Below are 12,300 nucleotides of genomic sequence, written 5' to 3' on the forward strand. Positions count from 1 at the left end.
ATTTGAAAAAAGTATGTTTATTTTTGAAAAAAATATGTGACCTCGAAAAAACTATGCGGAGTTGAAAAGTGTATGTGGATTTCAAAAAGTTCACGGATATAAAAAAATTACAGGAATATGAGTGAGCACGGGTCAAAACCGGGGTGAGTCAACACCAAAACCGGTCAAAACCGAGTCCGGGGACGAACCTTGTCCGGTTTCGGTAGTTAGAGGTGCAAGTTGTCCGGTTTTGAAGTTGAGGGACCAAATCTAGACTTCACCAAGAGTTGAGGGACAAAAGATATACTTTTCTCTAAAAGAAATGCTACTACTAGAACAAATGACAATAGGTTGTAACCCAAGGCAGTCATTTGCTTATCCTTTCCGGACGCAAGCTTCTGAGTTTACAAACCAAAAGGCAGATGTACACATTGTACAATCGTTATCAATAGAATGTATTTGCAAGAGCCAAGAAGATCTATACATCTTCTTTCTTCAGTAAGCCATGAAGATCTACACATCTTCTTCCTTCAATCTTCAGTAACCTGTAGAATGTATGCAGATGGTGAAATAGCTTCCAGGAGCTGCATACATTTCTATGTAGAATGTATATATGCAATTACATCTCCTTTCTTCAATAAGTTGTAGAACGTATGCAAGTTCAGTTGCCTTCAGAAGCTTAGTTTTAGTTGACTCTTGACTGTTTTACAGCATAAAGCAGTCTTATTTTCAGGATCATCAAGACTCTGGTTCTAAAATCAAAGAATACATTAGGCAGCAGCCATGCTTATTATTATTGAGATTAGCATCACTAAGTAGGCCTCAGAGGCTTTCTTTCTGTGTGCAACAAATGATCAAACGATGATCCCACTAAGCTAAGCAGCAGTGGATCACACCAAGTACAGCAAGCAACAGTAAGCAAGCTCAAAGAAAAACAATGATCGATCGATCCTAGCAAGCTAGAGCACCCGGTCGGAGAGCGACGGGAGGCGGCGGAAGAAGTTGAAGCCGGCGGAGGGCATGTCGCCGCGGAACCTGGGGTGGCGGAGGTAGAAGAAGCCCATGCCCAGCAGCAGCGCCTTGAACGGCACGGCGTAGAGCACCAGCGCGGCCAGCAGGCAGGCCACGGCGAACACCCCCGTCGCGCGCGGGTCGCGCCACGACAGCAGCGCCTCCACGCGCTCCCCCTGCGCGGCCACGTCGCCCAGCAGCGTCTGCGCGCGCCCGGCCACGGCGCGCAGCCGGTCGTAGCGCGCCCGCACCACGTCGGCGGGGCGGGCCGAGGGGAGGCCGTCGAACTCCTCGTCCAGCTCGTCGGGGCTGACGCTGTCGACGTGGGAGAGGCGCGGGTCCATGCCGGCGGGCTGGCGGGGGCGCCAGCGGTAGCGCCAGAGCAGGACGAGGAAGAGGTAGAGGCAGACGGTGGGGAGGATCATCTCCGGGCAGAGCACGACGGCGACGAGCAGCATGTGCACGAGCACGGTGGTGGGCGAGTGCTCCCAGGTGCGCACCCGATGGCCCCACCTGACGGCGGTGGCGACGTGGGAGAGGCAGCCGACGACGCGGAACCAGTTGGCCTTGCTCCGGCGCATGCTCCAGGCGTGCGTGTCCGTGTCCAGCATGTACTGCACCACCTCCGGCCCCAGCGGCGGCTCGGAGCGCGCGAGGCGGCCCGACACGATGCGCATGGCGGTGTGGCGCAGCACGTCCTGCTGCGCCGGGCCCAGCGGCTTGACGTAGTGCATGCGCGGCAGCAGCGGGCTGCCGTACGCCTGCATCAGCGTGAGCCAGGACGGGCAGGTGAAGCGGATGGCGAGCTCTAGCTCGCCCATCTTGCGCACGCCGATCGGGTGCACCGCCGTGAGCGCGTAGTTGATGGAGTAGACCCGGTTGGTGTCCAGCGTCGAGAGCCGGATGCGGAGCTTGCCGATGCGGGCGTCCTTTGGCGGCGGCTTCCCGGCGTCCACCATCTTGTACCTGGCGTTGTCGAAGACGGCGATGGAGAGCACGGTGCAGGGGTCGAAGACGTCCCAGGCGTACTGCTCGTTCCAGCGCGGGTTGAACTGGTCGAGGATGGTGCGCGTGCGCGCCCACTTTGGGCCGTACTTGAGCACCACGTACGCGTCGGTGGAGCCGCTGGCGCCGTCCTTGGCGATCTTCATGGGCACCAGGTTGGACGCGCCGCGGACGCCCACCTCCAGCATGCCCACCGGCGGCTTGGACAGCTGCTTGGACGCGGCGCGCACGTCGCTGGCCACGTTCGCCGCCTCGTCCAGCACGTGGTAGCCGCCCTCCAGGCAGACGCGGACGTGCACCCGGCCGGCGTAGGGCCGGGCCTCGTCGCCGCACAGGTTGAGCCAGCGCGAGGGCGGCTCGACCCGGTCGTCGGAGCGGCGGTGCACGGTGGAGAGCGGCACGCGCGCCTGCCCGACCGGCTGCCCGGAGAAGACGTCCTCCACGGCGACGGTGAGGAAAGGGTCGAAGGGCTCGGCGGCGACGAAGAGCAGGTCCTCGTTCCAGCTCGGGTTGGACGCCCCGGCGGCGGCGCTGCCGAGCGCGATGCGGCCGGTCTTGAACACCTGCGCGCCGAGCTGCGCCTTGACGTACAGCTCCGGGAACGTGGGCCCGAACTGCTGCTTGGCCTTGGCGGCGTCCGGCGGCGACGGCAGGCGCAGGTCCTGCGCCTGGATGACGCTGAGCCGGAGGTACCACAGCTTAGGGGATAGGTACGCCTTGGAGCGGGTGTGCACCAGGTTGCCGCCGGAGTCGGACTGCCACGCTTCCTGGAACGCCTCGTCGACCTGCGTGCCGACCCACACGGCGAGCATCACGTCGCACGCCGGGGCGCCGTCCTCCGCGTGCCCCTCCAGGGTGTACCACTGCGGCGCGAGCGCGCTGTCCGGCGGCGACCGCTTGGGCACCTCCTGCAGGTCGAAGGAGACGAAGCCGAGGTGCGCGTCCGGCGGGGCGGCCTCGCCCTCCTTCTCCGGCTTCTTGGCTTCCTCGTGCACGGTGACCTCCAGCGAGGAGGCGGTGAGGCTGGCCTTGTGGAACGCGAAGACCTGGTCCCACTCGCCGGCGTGCGTGGCGGTTCGGGTCCGCACGGCGTGGGCGCCGATGCAGAGCTGCGCGTACAGCGGCTGCGGCTGCTTGTCGCCACCGTCTTGACTCTTCTTGGCCTTGAGGAGCCGGACGAACAGGTAAGGCACGCGATCCACCAGGTCGTACGACGCGCTGCCGCCGCCCGAGGAGGCCATGCTCCGCTCGGCTGCCGTCTGGGGGAGGATCTCGAGGTCGCCGGCGACCCCGGCCGTGGCCAGCTGCATCTTGGACGGCGATGGCGGCGGGGCCTTGGACGGGGAAGGAGGCACCGCCACCTCCTTCTTGCCCTCCTCCTTGGGCTTGTCGCCGTCCTTCTTCTTCCCCTTCTCCGGCGACTTCTTCTTGCCCGCGTCCTCTGCCTTCTTCTCCTCTGGTTTGGCGTCCTCCGCCTTCTTCTCTTCCGCGGGCGGCGCAGCGTCCGGCTTCTTCTCGTCGGCAGCGGCAGGAGCAGCAGCAGCAGCTTCGGCGGGCTCCTTCTTGTCCGCAGGGGCGGCATCATCGGCCTTCTTCTCCCCCTCGGGCGCGGGGGCAGGGGCAGCAGGGGCGGGCGGCGGGTCGTCGACGACCCAAATCTTGAGGCCGATCTCGCCCTTGATCTGCGAGAAGACGCTGCGCTTCTCGAGCGGGTAGTAGACGAGCGCCTCGTCCCCGGCCCGGGCGAAGGAGGCGGCGGCGACCTTGACCTTGCCGAGGAAGGTGCCGCCGCGGCGGCCGGAGCCGGCGACGGCCTTCTTGTCGTTGTAGACGTTGAGCTCGAGCGTGTCGGCCATGGCGCCCGGGTGGTGGACGGGGAACTCGAGGCGCTCGCCCCAGTGCGGGTTGAGGTCCCGCGGGCGCGTGGCGGTGCGGCGGCGCTGGCCGTCGAAGTCGACGACGGCGTAGGCGCACGCCGTGCCCTGGCCGTCCTTGGGCATCAGGTTCCGCGCATTGCACACCTCCACCACCACCCGCCGCCGCGCCCCCTCCTCCATCTCCACCATGGCTGGAGCAAGCAGAGCTTGGCCTCCCCTCGCCGGGATCCGATCCTGGAAGCTTCTTGGGAGCGGAAAGTGATTAAAGGCCACGGGGGTCGATCGAATCTGGGAGAAATCTGTGGGTGAGAGCGATGGAGGGGATGGGGATATGACCGTTGGAGGGAGGGAGGTTGACGGCGGGGAGCGGACGGTGACTGACTGGAGAGGGAGGCGGGGTGGCGCCGGGGGTTTAAAAGGGAGGAGGCAACGGCCGGGAGAGGTGGGGCCGGGGCCACGTAGGACAGGGGTGGACGCCACGTGGAGCGGTGCCACGGAGCCTTGTCCGGTAGTAACAGCGGCCAACGGCATTGACGCCCAAACCCCCGGCCGGTTTCTCCTCTGCTTTTATGTTTTTTAAGTACTTATTTGACAATTTTTCATGTGTTTGTGTTTGACTTGGTGAGCCTAGGATCTTTATGGAACAATCAAAAAGATAAAAAGACAGCAACAAAAAAAGATACAAGCCTCAACCAATGTTATTCGTACATGAAGATCTGTGTAAAATTTCCACTTTATTTTTCTTCTTCTTTTTTATATGTTCTATCACTTGACTAAGAGTTGGTTAAATCTCAGTCGGCTGAGATCTAGTCACACCCAGAGAATATATCAAATCTTCAGGTACTAGTGTTTCTTGATCGGCAACTACTCCCTTGATTTAGCTAATCGCCATCAGAATGAACTAATATGTAAAAGAAATTGCAGAACCTGTCTCGTACGAATATCATTGTTCAACTAAACAAATCGATCCCGAGAGTAACAATATGCTCGGATAAAACAACCCCCAATCGAAAACTACACGGTTGAAAACAAACATGAGGAAAACAGAGTTTCAATTAGAAGAAGAGAGAAAAGTGTACATTTACATGATTTCTCTAAACAGCACATGTATATTTAAACGAGCACCTCACGCCACCAATTATGACATAACTTGGTACGCTTTTCGTCACCGAACAAGATGGTCGTCGAGGCATGGACTAAGAGCATCTCCAACAGCCGCGCTAAACTAGCGTCGCGCCGCAAATTAGGCCGTTTTAGCGCGCACGCAACGCGGCGGGTCGCTCCAGCGGGCGCGCAAAAACGGCGCGCGCGCTATAACGGGTTGGGCGCGCGATCGAAAACACTTAGCCGCGCGATGTATTTCGGGCGCCCGATGCAGCGCGCGGCACACTCCAGCGCTCGCGCCCGCACTTCCTCTCCCACTTCCACCCCTCGTCCGGTTGCGCCGCCGCCGCCGCCCGCGCCCCCGGCGACCGTTCAGGCTTCCCCGGCCTATCCCCGCGCGCCCGCGCTTCCGCCCCATCCCCTCCTAGTCCCACCGGCCCTCGCGCGCCTCCGTCGTCCGAGGAACAGCGCCCGAGCGCTCGCTGCCGCGCTGCGCCCGCAAGGTGTTTGACAAAACACCTACAAGGTATGTATTGCTCAAACTTCATGAATTTGATGCATGTTTTGAATTGTAGTTTTTATAGTATAGTATTGAACATTGTAGATGAGTTCGTCGTATGATTCTTCCGAAGAAGAATTTGATATTGAAGAGGAAGAAGATCTTGCAATGATCCTAGCTATGCATATAAAAAAAACCGAAGCACGGTGGTTCGGTTATGGGTCGGCAGAAAATTTGGAGGGACAGGATCGATGCCCACAACAGATTGATCAGGCATTATTTTGCGGAGAATCCCATATACCCCGAGTCATATTTTCGTCGCCGTTTTAGGATGAGCACCAAGTTGTTCAGGCGCATTGCAGAGAAACTAGCGAGCCATGACCGTTTTTTTCAGCAAAGGAGGAATGCCGCCGGAGAGCTCGGGCATAGCACCTTTCAGAAGGTGACAGCCGCTTTGCGTATGTTGGCATACTGTATACCGGTTGATCTTGTTGATGATCACTTGGCTATGGGTGAGAGCCAAGCCATCATGTGTGTCAAGCGCTTTGCAGTGGGAATTGTGCAAGTGTTTGGCGAGGAGTATTTGAGATCTCCCAATGCTGAAGACGTCGCAAGGCTATTGGCGATGAACAAAGCTCGCGGTTTTCCTGGCATGCTTGGCTCAATAGATTGCATGCATTGGAGTTGGAAGAATTGTCCAAAGGCATGGCATGGGCAATTCCACGGCCAAACACTATAATCCTTGAAGCGGTGGCCGATCAGGAGGCTTGGATTTGGCATGCATTCTTTGGAATGCCTGGATCTTTGAATGACATCAATGTTGTCAACCGGTCACCACTGATGAATAAGATTGCAAATGGTGAGTTGCCACCGGTGCAGTTTGCAGCAAATGGCCGTACGTACAACTATGGCTATTATCTAGCGGATGGCATCTATCCAAAGTGGCAAACCTTCGTGAAGCCGTTGAAAAAGCCGGAAGGTAAGAAAAATCTTGACTTTCACAATACTCATGCGGCGGCTAGAAAAGATGTGGAGAGAGCATTCGGGATTTTGCAAGCCCAATTTGCTATTGTGAGAGGACCGGCTATATTTTGGGATCAAAAAATGCTTTGGTACATCATGCATGCTTGTGTGATCATGCACAACATGATCATCGAGAATGAGCGTGTCCAAGATTTAGACTACTCACAGTATGAGCTCTTGGGATATCCGGTGCGAGTGCGACGGAGGGCTGAAAGGATAGCCCGTTTTATTGCCTCCTATCATGCCATTCGGCGTCAAGCAACGCACAATGAACTTCAGAATGATTTGATTGAAGAGTGGTGGGCATGGCATGGACGACAAAGAGCATGATGATATCTGCATTCGACATTGTATTGTTCATGAACTATTTGTTGTGTTTATTGCATTTGTTGTACTAAACGATAAACTATTTGTTTGAGTTGTAATGATAACGAAATTGAACTATTTATTGTTGATTTATTTTGTTTGTTTCATCATTTTTGCTCATGTATATGTGGTTTGTGCGGCGCGCGCGCTGTATTTTTGCGCTCTGCTGGAGCGGCGCGCGCGCTGCATTATAGCGCGGCTGCTGGAGCCAGCGCAGGCGGGCGCGCAAAACCAGCCGAAGCGCGAGCGGCAAACAGGTTTTTTGCGCGCGGCGCATAGCGCGGCTGTTGGAGATGCTCTAAACACACATCAAGTCACGTTGCAAGGCAGCTCAGGGCCACGCTACAGTGGCCAACCAACCAAGGATTGTTCCGTTGGAGCCACGTCCATTTTTCATATAAAGAGCTTTGCAAAACCGGTCGATGTCCATGATGACATTGACCATCAAGCTTCTTCCCAAGTGCAATTTTCCAGTTCAGGTTGGAATTGTGCAATGGAATGCTCGCCCTTCCAGGCGAACACTCGAGACATTTTAGAGGGGTGGTAGGTTTACTTGGCCAACCATAGAAATGTTTGACTTTTAATTAAAGAACTAACCTACATTGGAATGGAGTGAATAATAGAGGAACTCTTGATGGAAAAGGCAATTGTCACTTTTGATGAATATCACAAATTAAACCGTCCTATGATCGCCACTGCTAAAAGGGAATGCCCGCGTCCATCCAAGTGAATTAACCCTCAATCGATTTTTAAAGAGCCCAGTGGTTTGCTGGGTCAACCATACGAAATTTGACTTTTGAGAGAGGGAGTTTGATGAGACTTTAGTAATTCTCATCCAGATGAGATTTAAATCCGTTCGAGAAGACCAATATACTCCATCCGTTCTAAATAAATGTCGCTGGTTTAATATAAGTTTAGTACAAAGTTGCAATAAGCCATCAGCACTTATTTTGGAATAGAAGGGGCACGTTAGAAAGGAGCGGGTAATATGTTGATCGATCAAATGCACATCCTAATTAACGGGGGCGTGGGCGTGAAGTTTTTTGCGCGGATTATCATGTTGTGCACAACAGCACAATTTGTAACACAGCTAAGATGTGTGCATCGCATAGGTTAGGTGGTCAATGTTATGTTTCGCACACCAATCATTCCATCCAAAAGTTGTACCAACCCATGGTGCCCAAGTGCCCAGCATACTTGTCCTCAATGGCACTCGAAAAGGTAGGCATTGCCACATGGAGCCCAAGCGCCCAACGTGCGTACTACTCTCTCCGTTTCGAATTACTTGTCTTGGATTTGTCTAGATACGGATGTATCTAGACTCAATGACACTCGATCTCCAGCGCCCAGGTTAATTAGCTAGCCGTCCATCCAGGTGGTAGCCCCGGTGCGGTTGAAAAGGCATTGCCACCTTTGCCGAATATCGCCAATTAAACGGCCCTATCCCTCGCCACTGCCAAAAGTTGCGTGCATGTAATGTAATGTACCGCAGCGCAGAGGTATAATAAACTCGTTGTCACCTTCGTTCAAATGGCTCCCGGCAGCACCCACTATGCGGTCGGTGGCGGCTATCTATCCTGAATCCTGCAGCCTCGCAACGTCTATCTATCGACTTGAGGCTCCAACGTAGTTATCCGCTGCCGCAACAGCGTACGGACGCACCGGTCGCAACGTGGAGCTGCGAGTGACTGAAATGATACGTGTACTGTGCACCTACCTGCACGGTATGGATCCGGATGGAATATTCCCTCTGTAAACTAATATAAGAGCGTTTAGATTACTATTTTAGTGTTTTAAACATTCTTATATTAGTTTACAGACCAAGTACCACATACCAAAAGGCACGAGCGCGTTGTGCAGCTTGGAGACCTCTTCGTAATTTTATTCTCTTTTTTTATTTTGCGGGGAAGAAAATATATATGCAGTGTAGCTTGTTGCATGCATGCTGCTGACTCGCCGGCTCGTGCATGTGCATGCCGCAACCGCCTCCGATTTGGATCTGCCCAACACATGTCCGGTGCGTGGTGTGCATGCATGGCTTGTGGCCTTGTGCAAAGCTCATTCGATCATGGCCACCAGCTTTGCTTAAACAAATCGTCTTCTTGTTAATCAATCATTATTATTATTACTTGCGACTGTTTGAGCCTAATTAAGCCCATGTTGTTTTGTCTGGGCTGGATCAGTTAGCTCACCCTCGATGATCGATCTCATCTCACCGTCGTTTTGTTTGTTGTACGTATAGTATAGTAGCACAATGCCGTACAAGCTGCACAGTGGACACGTACGCACATGTGCTACTACGTGCCGGACCGGCGAATCAACCTGTGGTTGAGTTGATTAGGTGGACAGTGGTATCCCCAACCCACCAGGGTTCAAATCCTGGTGCTCGCAGTATTTCTGGATTTATTTTAGGTTTTCCGGCGATGCGTTTTCAGTGGGAGGAGACGTTCCCGTCGACGACGAGGCGTCTACGGTGACTTCGTAAATCTCAAGATAATATGCCGGCTCAATCTCTCAGAGGTGCTCATAGAGGTAGGGTGTGCGTGCGTGCGTTCATAGGGGGTGAGTGTATGCACGTGTATATGAGCGCTTGTGTCTGTACTGATGCTCAAAAATACTACGTGCCGGACTGCGCGCACATCTCTCCGTCTTCATCTTTCTTTTCCTTTTTGCAAAAAAAACTCTCCATCCTCCTCAACGGCCACAAGCCAAGAAACGCCATGGATTCACTTGTTCCCATACCTTGCGCCTTGTCTATCGTGTTTAATAACTTATTACTGTATTTACTTGCAAAAAGATAAACATTTTACTGTGTTACTTAGGGTCGTAATGTTCTGTCGGCCCGTCAGGCTGATGTTTTTTTGGTCACCGTTAATTAATCTGCAGCTTGAAGCCAAATGCTGCCGTCATTATGAACGCCAGATTCCCTTCTTTTCTTTTATATATGATGATGGAACTTTGCTTCCATACACCCGTTGAAAAGTTTACGGATTCTGATGCGGGCTAAAAATGGCGATTAGAAAATACCCCTTCAATCAAGGATAATATGTATTCTTTTCAATCCAAATCAATCTATTCAATATCCTCGAGCTGCAAGCTGATATGGTGATAGCCTTTTCTTAAGTAACTTTAAGATTTGTGCAAATTTTTGAAGGAGGGTGCACGGAAGCAAAACTCATATACATGATGAAGAAAGACAGAGATATTCTTTAGTCATAGTGTGTGTGAGACCAACTGCAGGCTGAAAGTATCATTTTTCGTATTTCGATTTCTCCGTCATCATATCACGTTTGTGTATGGACAGAAGATGGTGGATACCATAACACTGAGAGGGCCGGAGAGAGTCTCTCCATCGTTGGAGGAGGAAATTCTAGTATCGAATCATCGAGTTCTTACACATACTTTTCTGATGTACCTAAATGTTATCGTTGCGATTACCCATTTACGGGTAATGTTCAACAACCCCAAAATAATATTCTGGCCTGAAGGTAAACACCATTCTCCTGATCTAAGGACGTGAGTATACGTTAACACTTGACATGATTTACTGATAACTAAGTGACTATGTGATCTCATAATATATCATGGGTTAGGTCTATCCAATACCATTGTTTTTCTAGCAACATGCTCTCAATGTTGATGGAATCTTTGTTACTTTAACAACGTCCTATGATCAGGAAAACAAGATCATCATGCAACATGAACTACTTCGTGTGTATGTTTCAACACATGTAACTGAGTTTTCCTCTTAATCTCACATTCAAGAACCATTTCAGTTATAGCATAAAAGTATAGACATTAATTATGAAGATGAAAATATGGGTTAGGTCTATCCAATACCATTGTTTTGCTAGCAACATGCTCTCAATGTTGATGGAATCTTTGTTACTTTAACAACGTCCTATGATCAGGAAAACAAGATCATCATGCAACATGAACTACTTCGTGTGTATGTTTGAACACATGTAATTGAGTTTTCCTCTTAATCTCACATGCAAGAACCATTTCAGTTATAGCATAAAAGTATGGACATTAATTATGAAGATGAAAATGAAATAATACACTATTATTTTCTCTAGGGCACACTTTCAACAATTTACCACCGGACGAACGTAATAAACTACCTCAGAAAGACTTGGTACATTAATTTATGGAGCGGTAAACATGGTAAGCCATCTGAAAAAGACTCCGTGCATTAATTAACCAAGCCGTAAACTTGGTAAGCTATATCAAAAAGGTCTGGTACATTAATTTGTCCAACCTTATCTTTGCTTTGGCAGTTATAACACAATTAATATTTTGAGAGAAGATAAGCATGAGCCTCCTATATAAACCCTTGCCAACCACCCGAGTTAGGCACACACCAAAACTTCTTCGATCGGATTCAAAGCTCACCATATCAGCACTGTAACTTGCAAAGTTTTCCACCAATCATGAGGACCCGCTGCATGTTCCTCCTAGTCCTAGCTGTCACTCTCGTGGTTCTGTCCCCAGGTACATTAATTCTTCATAGAAGTTATTTTCATCTAATTTTTGTATGTCTATGCATGTACTCTTACCAAGTTCAATATTAGTATAACCATGGATGTAGTTGATCCATCGCAACCTACTGATTTTTGTATTTGTTAATTACTTCCACAGATGTGGCCGTGAAAGTGACGGCGGGTAAATGCAGACCAATAATCGACAAGGGTGACTGTAACTTGGATGTATGCAAATCGCGTTGCAACGAATGGAACGGGCACAGTGTCAGTCATGTTGCTACTTGTGTTCCCGACGGATGCCAATGTTATGTTTGTTTCTAATGCCCCACACAGGGTTAAAACATGATGTGACTTTGTCCCAACAAAATGTATTGGGAGTAGCTAGTTTCGACTGGCCGTCATTGCTTATCTAAAACAAAACGATGATCACAAGACTTAGCTGTATATTACAAATTTGTTACTAATATTCGGTACTGCGATTATCCATGTAAATAATGCAGTATTGATTTCAGTACTGAAAAACAGCTAGATGAACGCATGACTCAATTCTATATCACTAATTTTGGTACTAAAATATAGCATTGAGATTAACCAGGTTAATATTTCAATACTGAAAAACAGCACCATGATGACCCGGCTGAGTTGTATATTACTAATTTCGATACTAAAATTCAGTATTGTGATTATCCACCTTAATATTTCAATATTGATTTCAGTACAGAAATACGGCACCAAGATGATCCGACTATGTTCTATATCATTAATTTCGGTACTAAAATATAGCATTGAGATTAACCACGTTAATATTTCAATACTGAAAAACAGCACCATGATGACCCGGCTGAGTTGTACATTACTAATTTCGATACTAAAATTCAGTATTGTGATTATCCACCTTAATATTTCAATATTGATTTCAGTACTGAAATACGGCACCAAGATGACCCGACTA

At 50.8% G+C, this 12,300-nt stretch overlaps 1 protein-coding gene and 1 long non-coding RNA gene across 2 annotated transcripts; one reads left to right on the forward strand and one right to left on the reverse strand.

The window, feature by feature from the left end:
- Window positions 1–732: 732 nt before the first annotated feature.
- LOC123087374 (FT-interacting protein 3-like) lies at window positions 733–4,265 on the reverse strand. Its single transcript, XM_044509374.1, has one exon. The coding sequence runs from the start codon at window positions 4,059–4,061 to the stop codon at window positions 939–941; it is 3,123 nt and encodes a 1,040-aa protein (XP_044365309.1). The 5' UTR covers window positions 4,062–4,265; the 3' UTR covers window positions 733–938.
- Window positions 4,266–11,233: 6,968 nt separating this feature from the next.
- On the forward strand, window positions 11,234–11,817 carry LOC123082471 (uncharacterized). Its single transcript, XR_006439035.1, has 2 exons — window positions 11,234–11,358; window positions 11,506–11,817. It is a non-coding gene; the product is annotated as an uncharacterized lncRNA (long non-coding RNA).
- The last annotated feature ends 483 nt before the right edge of the window (window positions 11,818–12,300 follow it).

Source organism: Triticum aestivum, chromosome 4A, assembly GCF_018294505.1.
Source record: "Triticum aestivum cultivar Chinese Spring chromosome 4A, IWGSC CS RefSeq v2.1, whole genome shotgun sequence".
In the NCBI taxonomy this organism is placed as follows: Eukaryota; Viridiplantae; Streptophyta; class Magnoliopsida; order Poales; family Poaceae; genus Triticum; species Triticum aestivum.